Raw genomic sequence first — 15962 nt, 5'->3', positions numbered from 1 at the left:
ACCATACCACTGTGCCTTTGGCACAAAAAGCTTCATTAACCTAAGATGACAAATCAAATATATTCAGGAGTATAACTCAAAATTATTTCGTGAACGCCTTAAACCTTAATACCATAGAATGATGCACAAACTAGGGCTAGCATAATTTAAGTACCTTTGCGTCCATATCTGCACCTCTTGAAATGAGGATTTCTGCACAGTCATACACAGAATTAGCGACAGCGAAGATAAGAGGCGTGTAACCGACGACATCAGGTGCGTTGATATCGGCTCCTTTGTCTAGAAGGTGCTCTACACATTTAGCATTGTTTCTTAAAGGAGAATGAAACCCAGCATACATTAGCTGATAATCTTATTACTAAACAATAAAACCTTGACAGTAATCATATTTGATTAGGGTAGATGTAGGGAATTGGAGACCGCAGGGAATTGGAGACCACCAAGCTTGAACCAATCACTGTCTGTCCGTGTTGGCTACAATATTGCTATAGCGCAATGTGTGGCCTTTAACAACACTACTGCATATATTCAATGCATTTCGAAGACTACTGTGCTAGTTCTCCGAGAAAATTGGAAAAATTGACCAAGGTAACCAATTCTGATCGTAACATTTTGCTCTGATATAAACACACAATTGTCACTGAATGTTGTGGTGTATGCAGATATTTATGGGTGGCTCTTAAAAAGTAGTTTTAAAATGGAATTTATGAAGTGTGCCAGCCATCACATACAACTTATGGCCATTGTATGTTGTGAATGGGTGTTGCACAGCATATTATGAATGTGTGCAGGCAATGGGGGACACCAGGTCCACGATTTATTATTATTATTATTATCATTCAGTTATTGGTATATAATGATCGACCAGCAGCACAAGGCTGAAAGGGTCAGTTTGCAAAGCTACAGCTATGTTAATAATATGCATGTACAATAGTACGAAACATAGTAAATAAATCTGTAACATAATGACAATACAGCATAATTGTATTCCGTTCGTTTATGTACAATAAGTGAAAGGATGTACTAGCGGACGATATACAAGAGCAGGGGAAGGTATATGGCTCATGAAATTAAGAGTAAGAGTAAGAGTGATAAAGCGAATGGAGTAAAGAGAGAGAGAGAGAGGGGATGTGAGAAAAGGGGAGATACAAATAGAGAAAGGAAGAGAGAGAGAGAGAGCAGGGTATGGAATGATCATAATTAAATAAACATATTATTCCTAAGCACATGTAATACATTAATGAAAATTAAGAGAGTCAGATTTCTGCGAGACAACAATAATCATCATACACGTACATGCTAGAAGAGAGAAAAGGGAAGCTTAAAAGAAAAACAGAAGGAGAGAAGTTTGAAGAGAGAGAAAGAGGGAGAGAGAGATTGGGGTCGTTTTTTGTGAATGTCGAGTATGCCGAGAACAGTCAATGACCCGATGCTGGTCGGTTAATTGTCCATGTACATAAATATTTTGGGCCACATTGTTTTAAACTCGTTTCAAAATTACAGTAAGTTCATTGGCTGCATATATCTCTTTCAAAAAGTGTTTTAACTTATCATAACAATCCCATTTCCATTTAAATTGTATTTAAAATGTCTTGATTTGTAACTGTCCCTTATTACCTTCACAAGTAGGTAATGAGAGACCTTTGGTGATGAAGTCATTAATGATTGTTATCTAATTAATCAGTTACATCATGACCACAATTTTGCTACCAAATAAAGAGAAGCAGTTACTGAAGAGAATACACAACTTTCTGTATGTGTAACATTTTTCATGTTTATGTAAATTTTGCAAATGTGCCTAAGGGTCTCCAATTCCCTTACACCTACCCTATATAACTCCTCAAAGTGTGCAGCATCCTTGGCGTTTATTCTTTCCCTTTTAAGTCGCTATTTCAATTAAAACAGTGATGTCAGAGTTGTATCTCTTTTATGCAGAGTTTAAATTTAAAAAAACATCTGAAAATCGAAAATCTCATTTAATATGTCAGCCAGGTTTTTGCGATATCATGACAACAATTATATTTTAAAATTCATAAAAACGAATATAATTATGCAAATTGTTGTTTGTAGGTTAAACAGATACTATGTACCATTGATGAATTTGCTGTTAAAGTAGATGTTAAGATAGAGTACCTTTTTTCTCGGGGTCCATGTAGAAATTGCATTCCTAACTCATACAGAAAATCCAAATCGGGATCCCCTGTGAATTCAGCCACGGCTAAGTGGAGGGGGGTAGACTCATCGTTTGCCTGTATATTTTAAGGAATAATAAAAAATAAAAAAATTGAAAGCGGAAAACTTTTTTCAGTTGTGGTGATCATAATATATTTATTTTTTTTATAAAAAAAGGGATTCTTGAGACAAAAGGAGCAAAGATAGCTGATTGTGAATATCTTTGTATCTTTATTCAACTGATCACTTTAATCCACATGACTTGTTTTACATTTCTCGGTCAGACATGCGTTTCAAATAGAAATCTTCCATTTCAAACAAAAACTTCAAGATGTCACGATGTCATAACAAGTTATTTGGCCATATTGGGTTTATAATTGTGGTTCATTCACCAATTGGCGGAACGACTGCTTTGTATAACATTACGTCTTAGCAAAATTACGCATCCCCATTTGTTTTACCTCCATAGAAACATGTGTAAACACGGATATAGCTTAACAATTCAACCGAAACAGTTGAGCAATCTTCAAGCATCTGGAATATCTACCCCATTATATTTACAAGGTGGGAGTTTGACATTAAATATGAGGCATAGGAAGATTATTCATACCTTTGCACCAATATCTGCTCCCATTTTCACCAACATTTTGACTGAATCTATACTTCCCGATGATGCGGCACGGTGCAATGGACTTTGTTCATCGCAGTCTTTAGTTTGTATGTCTGCTTCATGTTCCAGTAGATATTTGATAACCTCGGCACGGTTGCTGAATTAATAACAAAAGTGATTATGATTTTTAAACAACGGATTTTGTTTTCGTCTGCACTATACACATAAACGTTGTAGTGATACAGAATCGTACAGTTGTGTCTATATACATTCGTATCAAGTGTTAACATTTCTCGTTGTTGGTATTGGTCTTGGCCTTGGTTATCAACATCGTAAGATCTAGCCCTACTGCAAATATTTAAGCTGATATGCATATTCGCTCATTTATCCCAAAACTGCTGAATGTACCTGCCTCAAGAATGCACATTTTCTAAGAAAGGGCTCTTGCCTACACTGCCCCGAAGTTATGGAACGTTCACATTAATGCCTAGGTCACATATAAACCGGGCCCCGTACGATTTTCCCTACCCGGCGGCTTGCCGTGGATTTAGAGACCGTACGGGAACCGTCCGATTTTCATTTCCACGGCATTTGTGGTCACATATTCGGCGGCGCCCGGGAGGTGCCCGGAGAAAATTGGTCGAGTGAAAAGCAAGGCGCCCGTGATGGTCCCGGCAGGGTCCCGGCCGAGTCCCGGGCGGTAACCTTACGGGCTCCGCCCGATGAGCAGGTGTACCGATGGCTCCCGGCAGGAAATATTTAATCATGGGTTTCATAATATATCTTGATAGTAGATTTAGGTACCATTTAGGTACCATTTTCATTTGAATCTATGCATGCATCACCTTTATATCAGACAATCTTTACAAGACTGCCAGATCTCTCTTGCGCCAAGTTACTGGGTGAGGAATAAAACAGTGCATTGAACAAAGCCAATCAGACACGCGCACACGCACACACCCCCACACACACAACACACACAGTGAAAATTGTTTCATAATTACCCCTTTTCTGATTGAGCATTGATTTTTATCAAGATCGCTGAATGCTTAAGTGTTATAACCCTAAGAATCTATCCCTTTTGTACACATTCACTACCACCATCATGTCGTCATCATCATCATTGGCATCATCTTAATCGTCACCATCATCATCATCATCATCATTATCATTATCATCATCATCATCATCATCATCATGAAGCACAAGATCCGCGAATACGCACTAAGAGGACAAGCGGCCACTCAACTTTTCGTACGATAAGACGAATTCCTGACAAAAAGTAACAGTTTGGGTGGGCCTTGTCGGGAATGGAATGCTCATTTGTGTGCATGTACCTATGCATGTGTGTGTGTGTTTTTTTTGTGTGTGTTTGTTTGTGTGTTTTTGTCTGTCTGGCTAATTGGATAATTGAAAAAAAACTGGCTGTCTTTGTTCAAAACATTATTTTATTCCTCACCTATAACTTGGCGCAAAAGAGATCTGGCAGTCTTGTAAAGATTGTCTGATGTTCAGTCATGCATGCAGAGATTCAAATGGAAATGGTACCTAAATGTACTGGGAGGATAACTCTATCTAGACATATCATGAAACTCATGATTAAATATTCATACTTCAAACAATACAACGCAACATACAATACAATAAAACAAAGTGGGACATTTTTTCTGACTCACTCTGTATGTGTCCTCTGGTATCCGCACCTCCTGTATTTTAAACTGCGTTGTACATTTTAAGATGCCGCCGTGAGTGACCCGCACGGGCAATATTAATTTTAAATGGCCCCCGGACGGCAGACGCCTGTTGTTGTGCATATTACCCGGGGCTCTTGAGGGGTACGGGCTTTATACGGCCTAACTGTCAGATAAAAACGCCGGAAGAATTGGGAGCAGCCAACTCAGCACCACGGCGCCCGTACGGCTTCAAAAACTGTCCCAGCGCCCGTAGGAACTTTACGAAAGCCCCTTAACAGGATTAAAATATCTTATGTCTGTATAGCAGAATGTAAAATTAATTCGAAAGGCTAACTGTTTTAACAGGCTGACTGTGGATAATGAATCTCAGCCAATATAACGGATACATTTTTTTGATCTACTTTATCAATGAGTTCGATGAGAAAATGCATGTTTATCATTTGAAGTCGTATTTTTCGTTTCTCAAATTATTTGTGTTGGTTTTGATATACTATATTATACAGCTCAATTTACTTTGTTCATGGATACAATAATGTGCAAAGTAAAAGTTTGTGTAAGATATGGTTATTTCGACTATTGAATGTCACTCGAATATGTAGACACGTAATCACATGGAAAGTAATAACTGTAATCAATCCTAACATACCATTCTGCGGCATTATGCAAAGGTGTACTTTCTTGATTATCTTTTGTGTCGATCTCTGCGTGATGGTCGAGTAGAAGTTTCACGGCTTCAAAGTTTCCGAATCCACTTGCCACATGCAATGCAGTTTGGCCAGATGAATTCTGTAAGAGAATGGCGAATTTAATTCAAATGATAACATGTTGTTTTTCAAAGATTCATAATTCCGAGTGCTCGTTTTATTAATTCCGAAACGTTTTGGGGAGGGCATATTCGTAATCCCTATTATATTTCATGAACCCTGTTTCATTGTCAGAAATATGAATGTCTGGATAAACAAACAAACGGTTTAAAACAAATGTTCGGAATTTCTACCTGTATTATGACATCCCTGGTATGGAAAATTCGTGTTTAGGAATTATGAACTTTTTGACAAAAAGCATCCCCCCTTATTGGGTTAAGCTATGCGTGTAATTGTGAGGTTTGTTGTAATTATTCACTAAGCAATAGCAAGGATGTTAAATACAAAATATATATATCTACATTATTTCACTTTTTGGGGTATTGTAGTGTCATCAGAGCTCTCCCAGACACGGCTCTCGATTGCATGTTGTATTATTGTTGTTAGCTCTTGACTCTCATCCAATGGGTCCCGGGTTCGATCCATGCCCTATGAATGCATCCATTGACAAGGTTGTCTACAGTAACTGTAAACCCTTTGTACATGGGTATTTGACAACGCTGGGTAAACAATAATTGCAGGGCTCTGCCGGAAGAGCGTTTCTATTTCGGGTACCCTTATTATTATTAATAGTAGTATTATTATTATAATTATTATTAGTATTATTATTACGATTAGTATTAGTAGTAGTAGTGGTAGTAGTATCAGTATTATTATCATCACGAGTATTATTATTATTATTATTATTATCTGTTAATATTATCATTGTTATAATTATTATCACTATTGTTATCATTATTATTATTTTTGTTATTATTTTCAATTCACAGATGCAACTACATTTTACAACAATATATAACAATTACTTTTGCGTTGGGGTCTATTTGTCCATCATCCAAGCATTTCTTCAGCAGATCGATGTTGTTGTACAATGCTGCCCAGAATAAAACACTGTCACCCTTCTTGTCCGTCACATGAAGTTCGGCATCTCTTCCTAAAAGGTATTTCACAACCTCCCCTTGATTTCTAAATGCCGAACATAATCAAAGATATAAGCGTTTAAAATTTACACTGTTTTTCATAATGGTGGAATAATTATTTTTACCCCAATTTATTGAATGATTTTGACAATGATTTATTCCTTATAGATTTAGATAATAGTATACATTCTCAGATTTTATTTAATGACAACTGGGGAGTGTTTGTTTTGCGTGACTGCTAACGCATGTGTGTGCTACTATGTTAATCAACTAGGGGACCTACCTCCTTAAGTCATAACTGACAGTAATGGGGATTAATGCCTCATAAAAGGGCGCTAATATAGCACATCGACACGGTTTTTATCCTGGGGCTCACTGTGACGTTAAATTCTGCTGAAGTGACCCCAACAGTAGGCTTAAAGAAAGGACGACGACATCCAAGTTGAGATACGTGCATAAAATGCAGTTCATCTGTAATATCAATAAAACAAACAAGCAATCATAAGCATGTGTACAAATTCACATGAATAAACAAACATCTATTGTATCGCACAACTAGCTTGCCATAAATGACCTTAATATGTATAACTGAGTAAAGAAAACCTTCAAGAATAAACTATGTGAGTAAAGCTCACTTGTGCAAACACAAACTGTATAACTGCCTCATTTATCTTATTCTAATGAACTGTCTCAAATTCTACCTTTGTTTACAAATATAACCCTTACAAATCATACCTCTCTATCTTGTAGGTTAACGTCATACACAAATAAACCCTCGACCAGCCTTATTTCCTGCCTCTATCTTACACTCTTTACTTGGTTCCTGAATTAAATTCCTATTTGCTTCTACACCCTTGACATTCTTTATAACCAAGGAAAACAATTCATACTCTTGTTTCATGTCAATTATCATCACTCATTACACACAAATCTAGATTATCCTCAACACAAACTGATATATGCACAAATTGTGCATTCACACACGTTATCCTACGTTTGTCTATATGTGGTGCTACATGCACAGACAACATTTTAACGTACTTTTCATCTTAAAATTACAGAAAACTAGATTTATATCTTGTGCCATTTTTGGCCTCATACAAACAATTAAAGATTGATTTATACAAATAACAGCTTTATAGTACTTACAACATTGGGCTTGTCTCGATTGTCGGGGATTACTGATGGAATCACTGTCCACAAAACATTTCAAATTTCGTGACTTTTAGGCTGGCGAACTACAAACGCCCTCTTACGACCAAATGAAATTATGGTTAATCTGAACCGACGTCATGACAGAAAACTTTCTAAATCTTACATCCCGGCCCCTTAAATGCGTAGCCACAGCAAAGCATTTATCCAAATAACTTCAACTTCCATTCAAATTGTCTAACTTTTCTGTTAATAAAACACAACTAAACATTCAGAATTTACACTCAACTCTGCATAGCACATTCCATTAATTTCATTTACACAATGTAGTACATTACAGTAAATGCCTTTAGGGTGAATTTATAGCCTATACACAACAAACACTTGTCGTCTAAAAATGTATACCGACAGGTCAATTAAAGTAACATTGGGCAAAACGATCAGTTGCCTTAATAGAGTACACATTAACTAAATCTCAACACAATTGTTGACACTCTGTAGCAAATAACAATAACAAGGATTGTTAAAGTCCTTGACATTCCTTACACACTTTGAGTTATCTAGTGAATTACCAAAGGAAAATACGAAATATATCAGCTCAAACATAATGATTCTACATGTACCTCTATGCACTAGAGCTGCTAACTACTCAGAACTGTGTATTTCAGTACTCGATTCTTGAAACTAAACCCCCTTTTTTGTGAGTTTTCAAGCAAATTTCAGTAGCCCACCACTAAGTACAACAGGGTTACACACAAAAAATGATTTTCAAATTCAGAAAATGGTGCTTCTGTGATTAAACTTTCTCATCATTCGCAATCTTGAGTAAATTGTCAATTTACTTCCGGTATACAAAACTTTAGTTCAACTATCCCCTTCATATCAAATATCCTCTTTTGGGTCTATGCATCAAATATCAACACAATTCGGTTCTTTAAAGTTTCAACTTGAACTAGACACTACATATTTGTATGCTCATGCATTGACCAAATAACATGTTATCATGACAAATGATTCTCATTTGTAGTGGTCAAATATTTAACTCCTGCTCTTAGGAAAAAACATGTAAGAAATTACGTATGAATATCGTTCGAACAAAAAAATCTTTCAGCAATAGTCTCAGTTCAATACTGAAATGAATACATGTATTCTGAAGTCCATTATAGTCTTTCTTCAAGTATTGACTAATAAACATAATATGACATAGTCTATAACAAGGCTGAAATGTTTATTACTCTTCAAGAGTAGAGTTCACTGTCCTCAAATATAACGTGCCCGATTTACCTCAAGGGCACAATGTTACCGCAAATAGTCTTGTATAAAGTCTGAGGACTGTTTTTATCAATTTCTTGCGCTTAAACAAGTTTGTTGCTGTAAACGAGTTCTGTCTTGCGTCGACGTCAGTCTAACTTGAATATGATGATCAGGATCTTTCGCTTGTCACGGATCAGGATAATCGCGACATAAAAAATTCACAAGAGGCGGCGCTAGGCTCTCACCTCGCACGTTTAATTCATCGTGCATCAAATATAATTATCTCACATAAGAAACTAATGCTCCAATTTAGTCGTTCTTCGCTGTGGATCCATTTAAATTGAGATCGCTCTCCACGGTTCACCAATTTACGCTCTTTGCTTCTTCCAAAACTGAAACATGATGATCAGGATCTTACGCTCGTCACGGATCAGGAAAATTGCGACACAAAAATTCACAAGAGGCGGCGCTAGGCTCTCACCTCGCACGTTTAATTCACCGTGCATCAATGTAATTATCTCACATAAGAAATGAATGCTCCAATTAGTCGCTGTGGTTCACCAATACGCTATCTGCTTCTTCCAAAAGACATAGTTTCTGCACAGGCCTGACTAGGATACCGGTGCTATGTTTCAGCTTCACCGATCGGACGAGCTTGTCCTTCCCAGGATAGGTTTCGATTACTCTTCCCGTCAACCACTTGTTCCTCGGCAGATTGTCGATAATCAGCACGATGTCACCTTCCTCCAGATTTCTCGTCTCTTTCAGCCACTTCTGCCGCTGTTGTAAGGAAGGTAGGTATTCCTTCACCCACCTGCGCCAAAATAAGTCTGCCAGGTATTGAATCTGCCGCCAGCGTCGACGTCCATACAGATCATGTTTCTGGAACACATCAGGTGGTAGAGCATTTTTTGACCTCAGGAGCAGCAGATGATTTGGTGTGAGAGGCTCTGCATCCCTTGCGTCATCAGATGTTATGGTGAGTGGACGCCCATTGATAATTGCCTCTACTAGACACATAAGAGTCGTTAAGCCCTCATCATTCAGAACCTGCTGCTTCATGACTGCATTCAAGACCTTTCTCGTAGTTCTGATTTGTCTTTCCCATGATCCACCCATATGGGATGCTCTCGGTGGATTGAATTTCCAATCAATTCCTTGTTGAAGGAGATTATCGTGGATCTTCTCCTGGTTCCATCGTTTCAATCCCTCCCTCAGTTCACGTTCAGCACCTATGAAATTTGTACCATTGTCGGATCTGATAATCTCTGGTTGTCCTCTGCGTGAAATAAATCTGTGAAGGGCATTCAGAAATGAATCCGTCTCCAATGAATGCAGTACCTCTATGTGTATTGCTCTTATAACCAGACAAGTGAATATACATCCATATCTCTTCACAGAGCTCCTTCCTTGTCTCACCATGTATGGGCCAAAGCAGTCAACTCCCACGTTACTGAATGGAGGTTTTTCTGGTACCACTCTATCTGCCGGCAAATCTGCCATCTTCTGTTCCACTGGTTTTGCACGTTGACGTTTACATGTGAAACACTTGTGTAGTACATGACGAACTGCTAACCTCCCTCTGATTATCCAAAATCGTTGTCTGAGTAGGGATAGCACATACTCCTTCCCTGAGTGACCACACATAATGTGGTAATGTCTCACCAAAAGCTGTACTACATGATGCTTGGAAGGCAAAATCACTGGGTGTTTTGTCTGCTCTTCTAGTGGTGCATTGTGTAGTCTTCCTCCAACACATATCAATCCTTCGTCTGTGAGTTTCACGCTCAATTTAGATAGTGGGCTGGATTTTGCTATTCGAGTGGGTGACCGTTGTGTAGTCTTATTTTGCTGTAAGACTCTGTACTCCTCAGCATAGGTCTGTTGCTGAACGTATCTGACAATTGCTTCTTCAGCTACAGTCATCTCATCAACTGTTACTGGCTGCTTCATATCCAGTAAATTCATATCCTTGCGTGCCTTTCTTCTCAAGCACTCCTTGACCTTCAGGATCCATGCAATACCTTTCTTCAGCCGGAACCAGGACGAGTAACTTTCAAGGAGTCTATCTGTCGCCTTGACTTCAGATTCGGCTGCAGCAAACACTCCAGTCTTGTCTTGCTTTACCTCTGGGTCATGCTCTAAGCTAGACTCATTCACTGTCAAGCTTTTAGGCCAATCGCATTCTTCTGACCACAAAAATTTTGGCCCTTCTTTCCATCGTCCAGTCAATTCCTCAGCTGTCAGTCCACGCGAGGCATCATCGGCTGGATTGACATCAGTGTTAACATGTCGCCACTGCCTTGGTTCAGATCCCTCATGAATGGTTGTAATTCTGTTTGCTACAAACGTATGGAAACGTTTATCCTCATTCTTCACATAATGAAGTACTATTGAACTGTCAGTCCAAAACACTGACTCTTGGAGCGGCAGATCCAGTTCCCGTTGTATCATACTGTCTATAGTGACAGAGAGTGTAGCCGCCATCAGTTCAAGCCGTGGGATTGTCATCCTCTTCAGGGGTGCAAGACGTGACCTTGCAAATAGTATGCTGCAGTGCACCTGACCCTCAACATCCTTCATCCGCAGGTAGGAAACGACTCCATAGGCTTTCTCTGAAGCATCTGCAAAGTGATGTAGCTTATACTCTGCTACCTTGCCAAAGTCATGTGGTTTGATGCATCTGTTGACCTGGAATTCAGTCATCTTGGGTAGTTCCTGTAACCATTCATTCCATCTCTCTATTTCCTTGCTTGGAATCTCCTCATCCCATGCAAGTTTAAGTCTGGTTAGTTCCTGCAAGATCATCTTAGCCTTTAGGATGAAAGGACTGGCGTAACCGAGAGGGTCGTAGATGGAAGATACAACACTCAAGATACCCCTCCTGGTTTGGGGTTTGTCCTTGGGTCTAAGTTTGTACAGCAAACAATCAGTTTCTACATCCCAGCTGATTCCAAGTGCTCTCTCGACTGGAAGAGCATCATGATTGAGATCCAGACCCCTCACATCTTTAGCTCTCTCTTCTTCTGGTATGGATTGCAGGACAAATGGGTTGTTACTGACCCATTTGGTTAATCTGAAGCCTCCTTCACTGAGCAAGACCATCAAGTCCGCAGCAAGTTTCCCCGCTGTTTCTTCATTCTCAACTGACACCAGGCAGTCGTCCACATAGAAGTTCTCGAGAATGGCCTTAGATGCTTCCACTTTACCATTACCATCACCGTGTCTTGCTGTCTGACGAAGTGCATGGCTGCACACACTTGGGCTCCACGTACCTCCGAAGAGGTGGACGCACATCCGGTAGACCAGCGGTTCCTTGTTGAAGTCTCCGTCCTTCCACCACAAGAATCTCAACACGTCTCGATCTTCTGGAGGTACCCTCACTTGGTGAAACATTGCCTCTATATCTGACATGAGTGCTACTGGTTGCTGGCGGAATCTAAGCAAAACTCCCATCAAATTGTTGATAAGGTCCGGCCCCTGTAACACTGCATCATTCAAAGATACCCCTTGGTGCTTGGCCGCACAATCGAACACGATTCGCATCTTGTCTGGTTTTTGGGGATTCAAGACTGGATGGTGGGGCAAATACCAAACAGGGGTGTCCTTGGGTTGCCTAGTCTCCTCACTAACTTCCTCTGCATAGCCTTTCCTGAGGAGATCCTCTATGCCCTGTTTGTATTTCACATACATTGCTTGATCTCTTTGCAATCTCCTTGCCAACGATTTCAAACGCTGTTCTGCACTCCACTTGTTATCAGGCAAGTTAGGTGGTCTCCTTCTGAAGGGCACCGGTAGTTGGAAATGTGCACCTTCCCGCTGGATGTCCCTCTCCCATATTTCCATTACCTTCTTGTCATTGACTGACATTGCCTTGTCTTTCTTAAGCACATCTGTAGCTTCGATCTTCCAGAATTGGCTGACTTGTTCCTCCAGTCTATCATTACTGTCAATGAAGCTAGATGTAGCTTTGGGTACACCATCTGAACTGGAACCTACAGGTCCACTCACTGACCAACCCAATTTGGTCCTAACAGCATAAGGGCCATGCTGTCCTCGTCTCACCTCGATAGGTATCAAGGCTTCAGGTGAATCCTGCCCTATCAACAGTCCAACTTCATGTCGTTCAATGATCGGGAGGTTGATTCCTTCTAAGTGATGATATCCTGAAATGTCATCCACATTGGCAATGTGTGTGTCTCTGATATTAATGGCGTCTCTGGTATACACACAGGGTAGCTTCACACAGTCTGTATCTGGTCCCGTGTCTGCAATCAGACTAATCACTGAGGTCTCTATGGGGCTATTACGCTTCTCCAGTGTTGTCAGGCTTAAACTTTGCTTCCTTCCAGTAGCATTGAGTTCTCTGGCCAAAGTGGCTGTACAAAATGTACTGGTTGAACCAGAATCCAACAGTGCATATGTATTCACAAATACATTCTCTCCTTGAGCTCTAACCCTCACTGGAACAATGGGAAGCACACACCTTCCGGCCCCTGTGACACACTTCTTAACGAACCCATTCTGGACTTGATGGACTTCGTTGTTCTGGGTTTCAACTGGAGCCTGTGTCGTTGTCATCCTTCCTGCAGATGAAGATGCATCCTGTGCAAAATGGAGAAATTTTGTGTGTTTTCTGTGGCATCCTTGTACTGAGCATCTTCTATTCAATCTGCAAAACCTACTGGTGTGGCCAGATTGCAGGCAGTTGAAACACAGTCTGTTGTCCTGAGCAAACTGAAATCTCATCTCGGGTGCCATGGATTTAAAACTGTCGCACCCAAACAAGGAATGTTCTTGCCTACACTTCAGGCACTTCAGGTTGACTGCTACTTCTGTTACCTCTGTAGCGTACATGTAGTTACTTCTTGTACTCTTCTTGTTGAAAGCTGGGTTTGAAGTTTCAACTCTTTTTGTTGTTGCTGTCAGATCTCCAAAGACAGGATCATTGGCTTCCTCAGCAGCGTTGGAGACAAACCTTGCCATGTCCGAGATATCGGGAGAACGCTCCTGCTGTCTGATGTCTCTCACCAACTTTAACCATCTACCTTTAAGGTAATATGGAAGTCTCTCAGCCACCTTCAGCAACTCTCTCTGGCTACTAATTTCCTGCAGTAGATCCATTGCTCGAAGAGTTTCCATGCTGATCTTCAACTCATCTGCAAACTTCTGCAGCCCCTTCCGGTCATTCGCATGGCAGATTGGACCAGTGGTTATACGTTTGATCCAGGCTTCTCCTATCTTGTACTTGCTGCCAAAGCGTTCCACCAACAGCTCCCTGGCTCGTTGGTACCCATACAGTGGTTCCATGACCATACAGCACTGTATGATGCCCTTAACTTCTCCTTCACAGCAATGATATAACTTCATAAGTTTTGTCCCACTATCGAGTGAAGATCGACCAATTAAGTTGTCGAACGACATCATAAATTCATGGAAGTGCAAAGGACTCCCATCAAACTTCATCATCTCTACATTAGCCAGACTGATAGCTTCCAACCATCGTTGTTGCTGAACTTGGGTCTGCAGATAAAATTCTCGGTCGTCTCGTGGTTGATAAGCTTGACCTGAAATGGGAGATGAAGCCATTTGCTGAGCTGGAAAAGGAATAGTCTCTTGTAGGAGCGCAGGTTCCTTGACATCATGATTGCTGACATGATGATGATGTTCCGTAGCATGCTCTGCACTTTCATGCACCTGCTTGACATTCTGCTGACTGGAACTCCTATTCCCTATACTCGACACCTTACTGCCACTCCTGTGTTGCTCATACACGTCTTCTTCTGCCTCTGCTGCGCTGAGCTTGGCACGTAAGAGTAACTTAGCCTTCCTTTGCTTAAGGCGTATTTCTTCGAGTTCTATCTCTTGTTCTTCCTGGAGAACTGCTAATTCTGCTGCTATTGCAGCCCTCTTGGCCCTGGTCCTAAGTCCAGATGACGTGGTGGAACTCTTCCCAACCTGACTTGCAGAATCCTCTGGATTGACATCATCAACACCTACTTGACTCATGGTGACGAATGCTAAAGCTGTTATGAACTTTGTGTGACGTTAAATTCTGCTGAAGTGACCCCAACAGTAGGCTTAAAGAAAGGACGACGACATCCAAGTTGAGATACGTGCATAAAATGCAGTTCATCTGTAATATCAATAAAACAAACAAGCAATCATAAGCATGTGTACAAATTCACATGAATAAACAAACATCTATTGTATCGCACAACTAGCTTGCCATAAATGACCTTAATATGTATAACTGAGTAAAGAAAACCTTCAAGAATAAACTATGTGAGTAAAGCTCACTTGTGCAAACACAAACTGTATAACTGCCTCATTTATCTTATTCTAATGAACTGTCTCAAATTCTACCTTTGTTTACAAATATAACCCTTACAAATCATACCTCTCTATCTTGTAGGTTAACGTCATACACAAATAAACCCTCGACCAGCCTTATTTCCTGCCTCTATCTTACACTCTTTACTTGGTTCCTGAATTAAATTCCTATTTGCTTCTACACCCTTGACATTCTTTATAACCAAGGAAAACAATTCATACTCTTGTTTCATGTCAATTATCATCACTCATTACACACAAATCTAGATTATCCTCAACACAAACTGATATATGCACAAATTGTGCATTCACACACGTTATCCTACGTTTGTCTATATGTGGTGCTACATGCACAGACAACATTTTAACGTACTTTTCATCTTAAAATTACAGAAAACTAGATTTATATCTTGTGCCATTTTTGGCCTCATACAAACAATTAAAGATTGATTTATACAAATAACAGCTTTATAGTACTTACAACATTGGGCTTGTCTCGATTGTCGGGGATTACTGATGGAATCACTGTCCACAAAACATTTCAAATTTCGTGACTTTTAGGCTGGCGAACTACAAACGCCCTCTTACGACCAAATGAAATTATGGTTAATCTGAACCGACGTCATGACAGAAAACTTTCTAAATCTTACACTCACAGTGACGAGGCCATTGCTTAGCCCAAAAAATCATGACTGTACGCAGCGGGCGCTAGGGTACGTCGACGCCCCCACAAAAACAAAAAACAAAGAAAATGCAATACATTTTCAATAATTCATTGCATTTTCCCAAATACCCAACAGGAAAAATTCCTCTGTAGGGTCATGCATTATGGTTCAAGGCATGCCAACAAAGAATTTGTTTTATGTTGGGGGTCGGGGTAAAAAGCAATGAATTATTGAAAATTTATTGCATTTTCTTTGTTTTTTGTTTTTGTGGGGTCGTAGACGTACGCTAGCGCCCACTG

General features: G+C 40.0%; 2 protein-coding genes across 2 annotated transcripts in view; both read right to left on the bottom strand.

Moving 5' to 3' along the window:
• LOC105447410 (serine/threonine-protein phosphatase 6 regulatory ankyrin repeat subunit B-like) overlaps positions 1 to 7413 on the bottom strand; it is a 56900-nt gene extending 49487 nt beyond the window's left edge. Inside the window, exons 1-6 of the mRNA XM_030993796.1 lie at positions 7409 to 7413; positions 6146 to 6305; positions 5123 to 5262; positions 2783 to 2939; positions 2179 to 2249; positions 155 to 311 (exon numbers count right to left, since the gene is read on the bottom strand). Coding sequence (XP_030849656.1) covers positions 155 to 311; positions 2179 to 2249; positions 2783 to 2939; positions 5123 to 5262; positions 6146 to 6305; positions 7409 to 7413 — 690 coding nt within the window. The remainder of the gene's footprint in view (positions 1 to 154; positions 312 to 2178; positions 2250 to 2782; positions 2940 to 5122; positions 5263 to 6145; positions 6306 to 7408) is intronic.
• Positions 6702 to 15645, bottom strand: LOC115927323. Its single transcript, XM_030993102.1, has 2 exons — positions 15480 to 15645; positions 6702 to 14801 (listed from the first exon to the last, which is right to left on the bottom strand). Exon 2 carries the CDS (start codon positions 14672 to 14674, stop codon positions 9209 to 9211), a length of 5466 nt encoding a protein of 1821 aa, XP_030848962.1. The 5' UTR covers positions 14675 to 14801; positions 15480 to 15645; the 3' UTR covers positions 6702 to 9208.
• Between the last annotated feature and the right edge of the window lie 317 nt (positions 15646 to 15962).

This window comes from Strongylocentrotus purpuratus, unplaced genomic scaffold (genome assembly GCF_000002235.5).
Source record: "Strongylocentrotus purpuratus isolate Spur 01 unplaced genomic scaffold, Spur_5.0 spur5_scaffold_20, whole genome shotgun sequence".
Taxonomy (NCBI): Eukaryota; Metazoa; Echinodermata; class Echinoidea; order Camarodonta; family Strongylocentrotidae; genus Strongylocentrotus; species Strongylocentrotus purpuratus.
Note: the sequence above shows the minus strand (reverse complement) of the source record. Positions and strands in the feature narration are given on the sequence as shown.

What these genes read in the sequence shown, in the direction of transcription:
- LOC115927323 (XM_030993102.1), bottom strand. Translation starts at nt 14,674, where the DNA reads ATGAGTCAAGTAGGTGTTGATGATGTCAATCCAGAGGATTCTGCAAGT.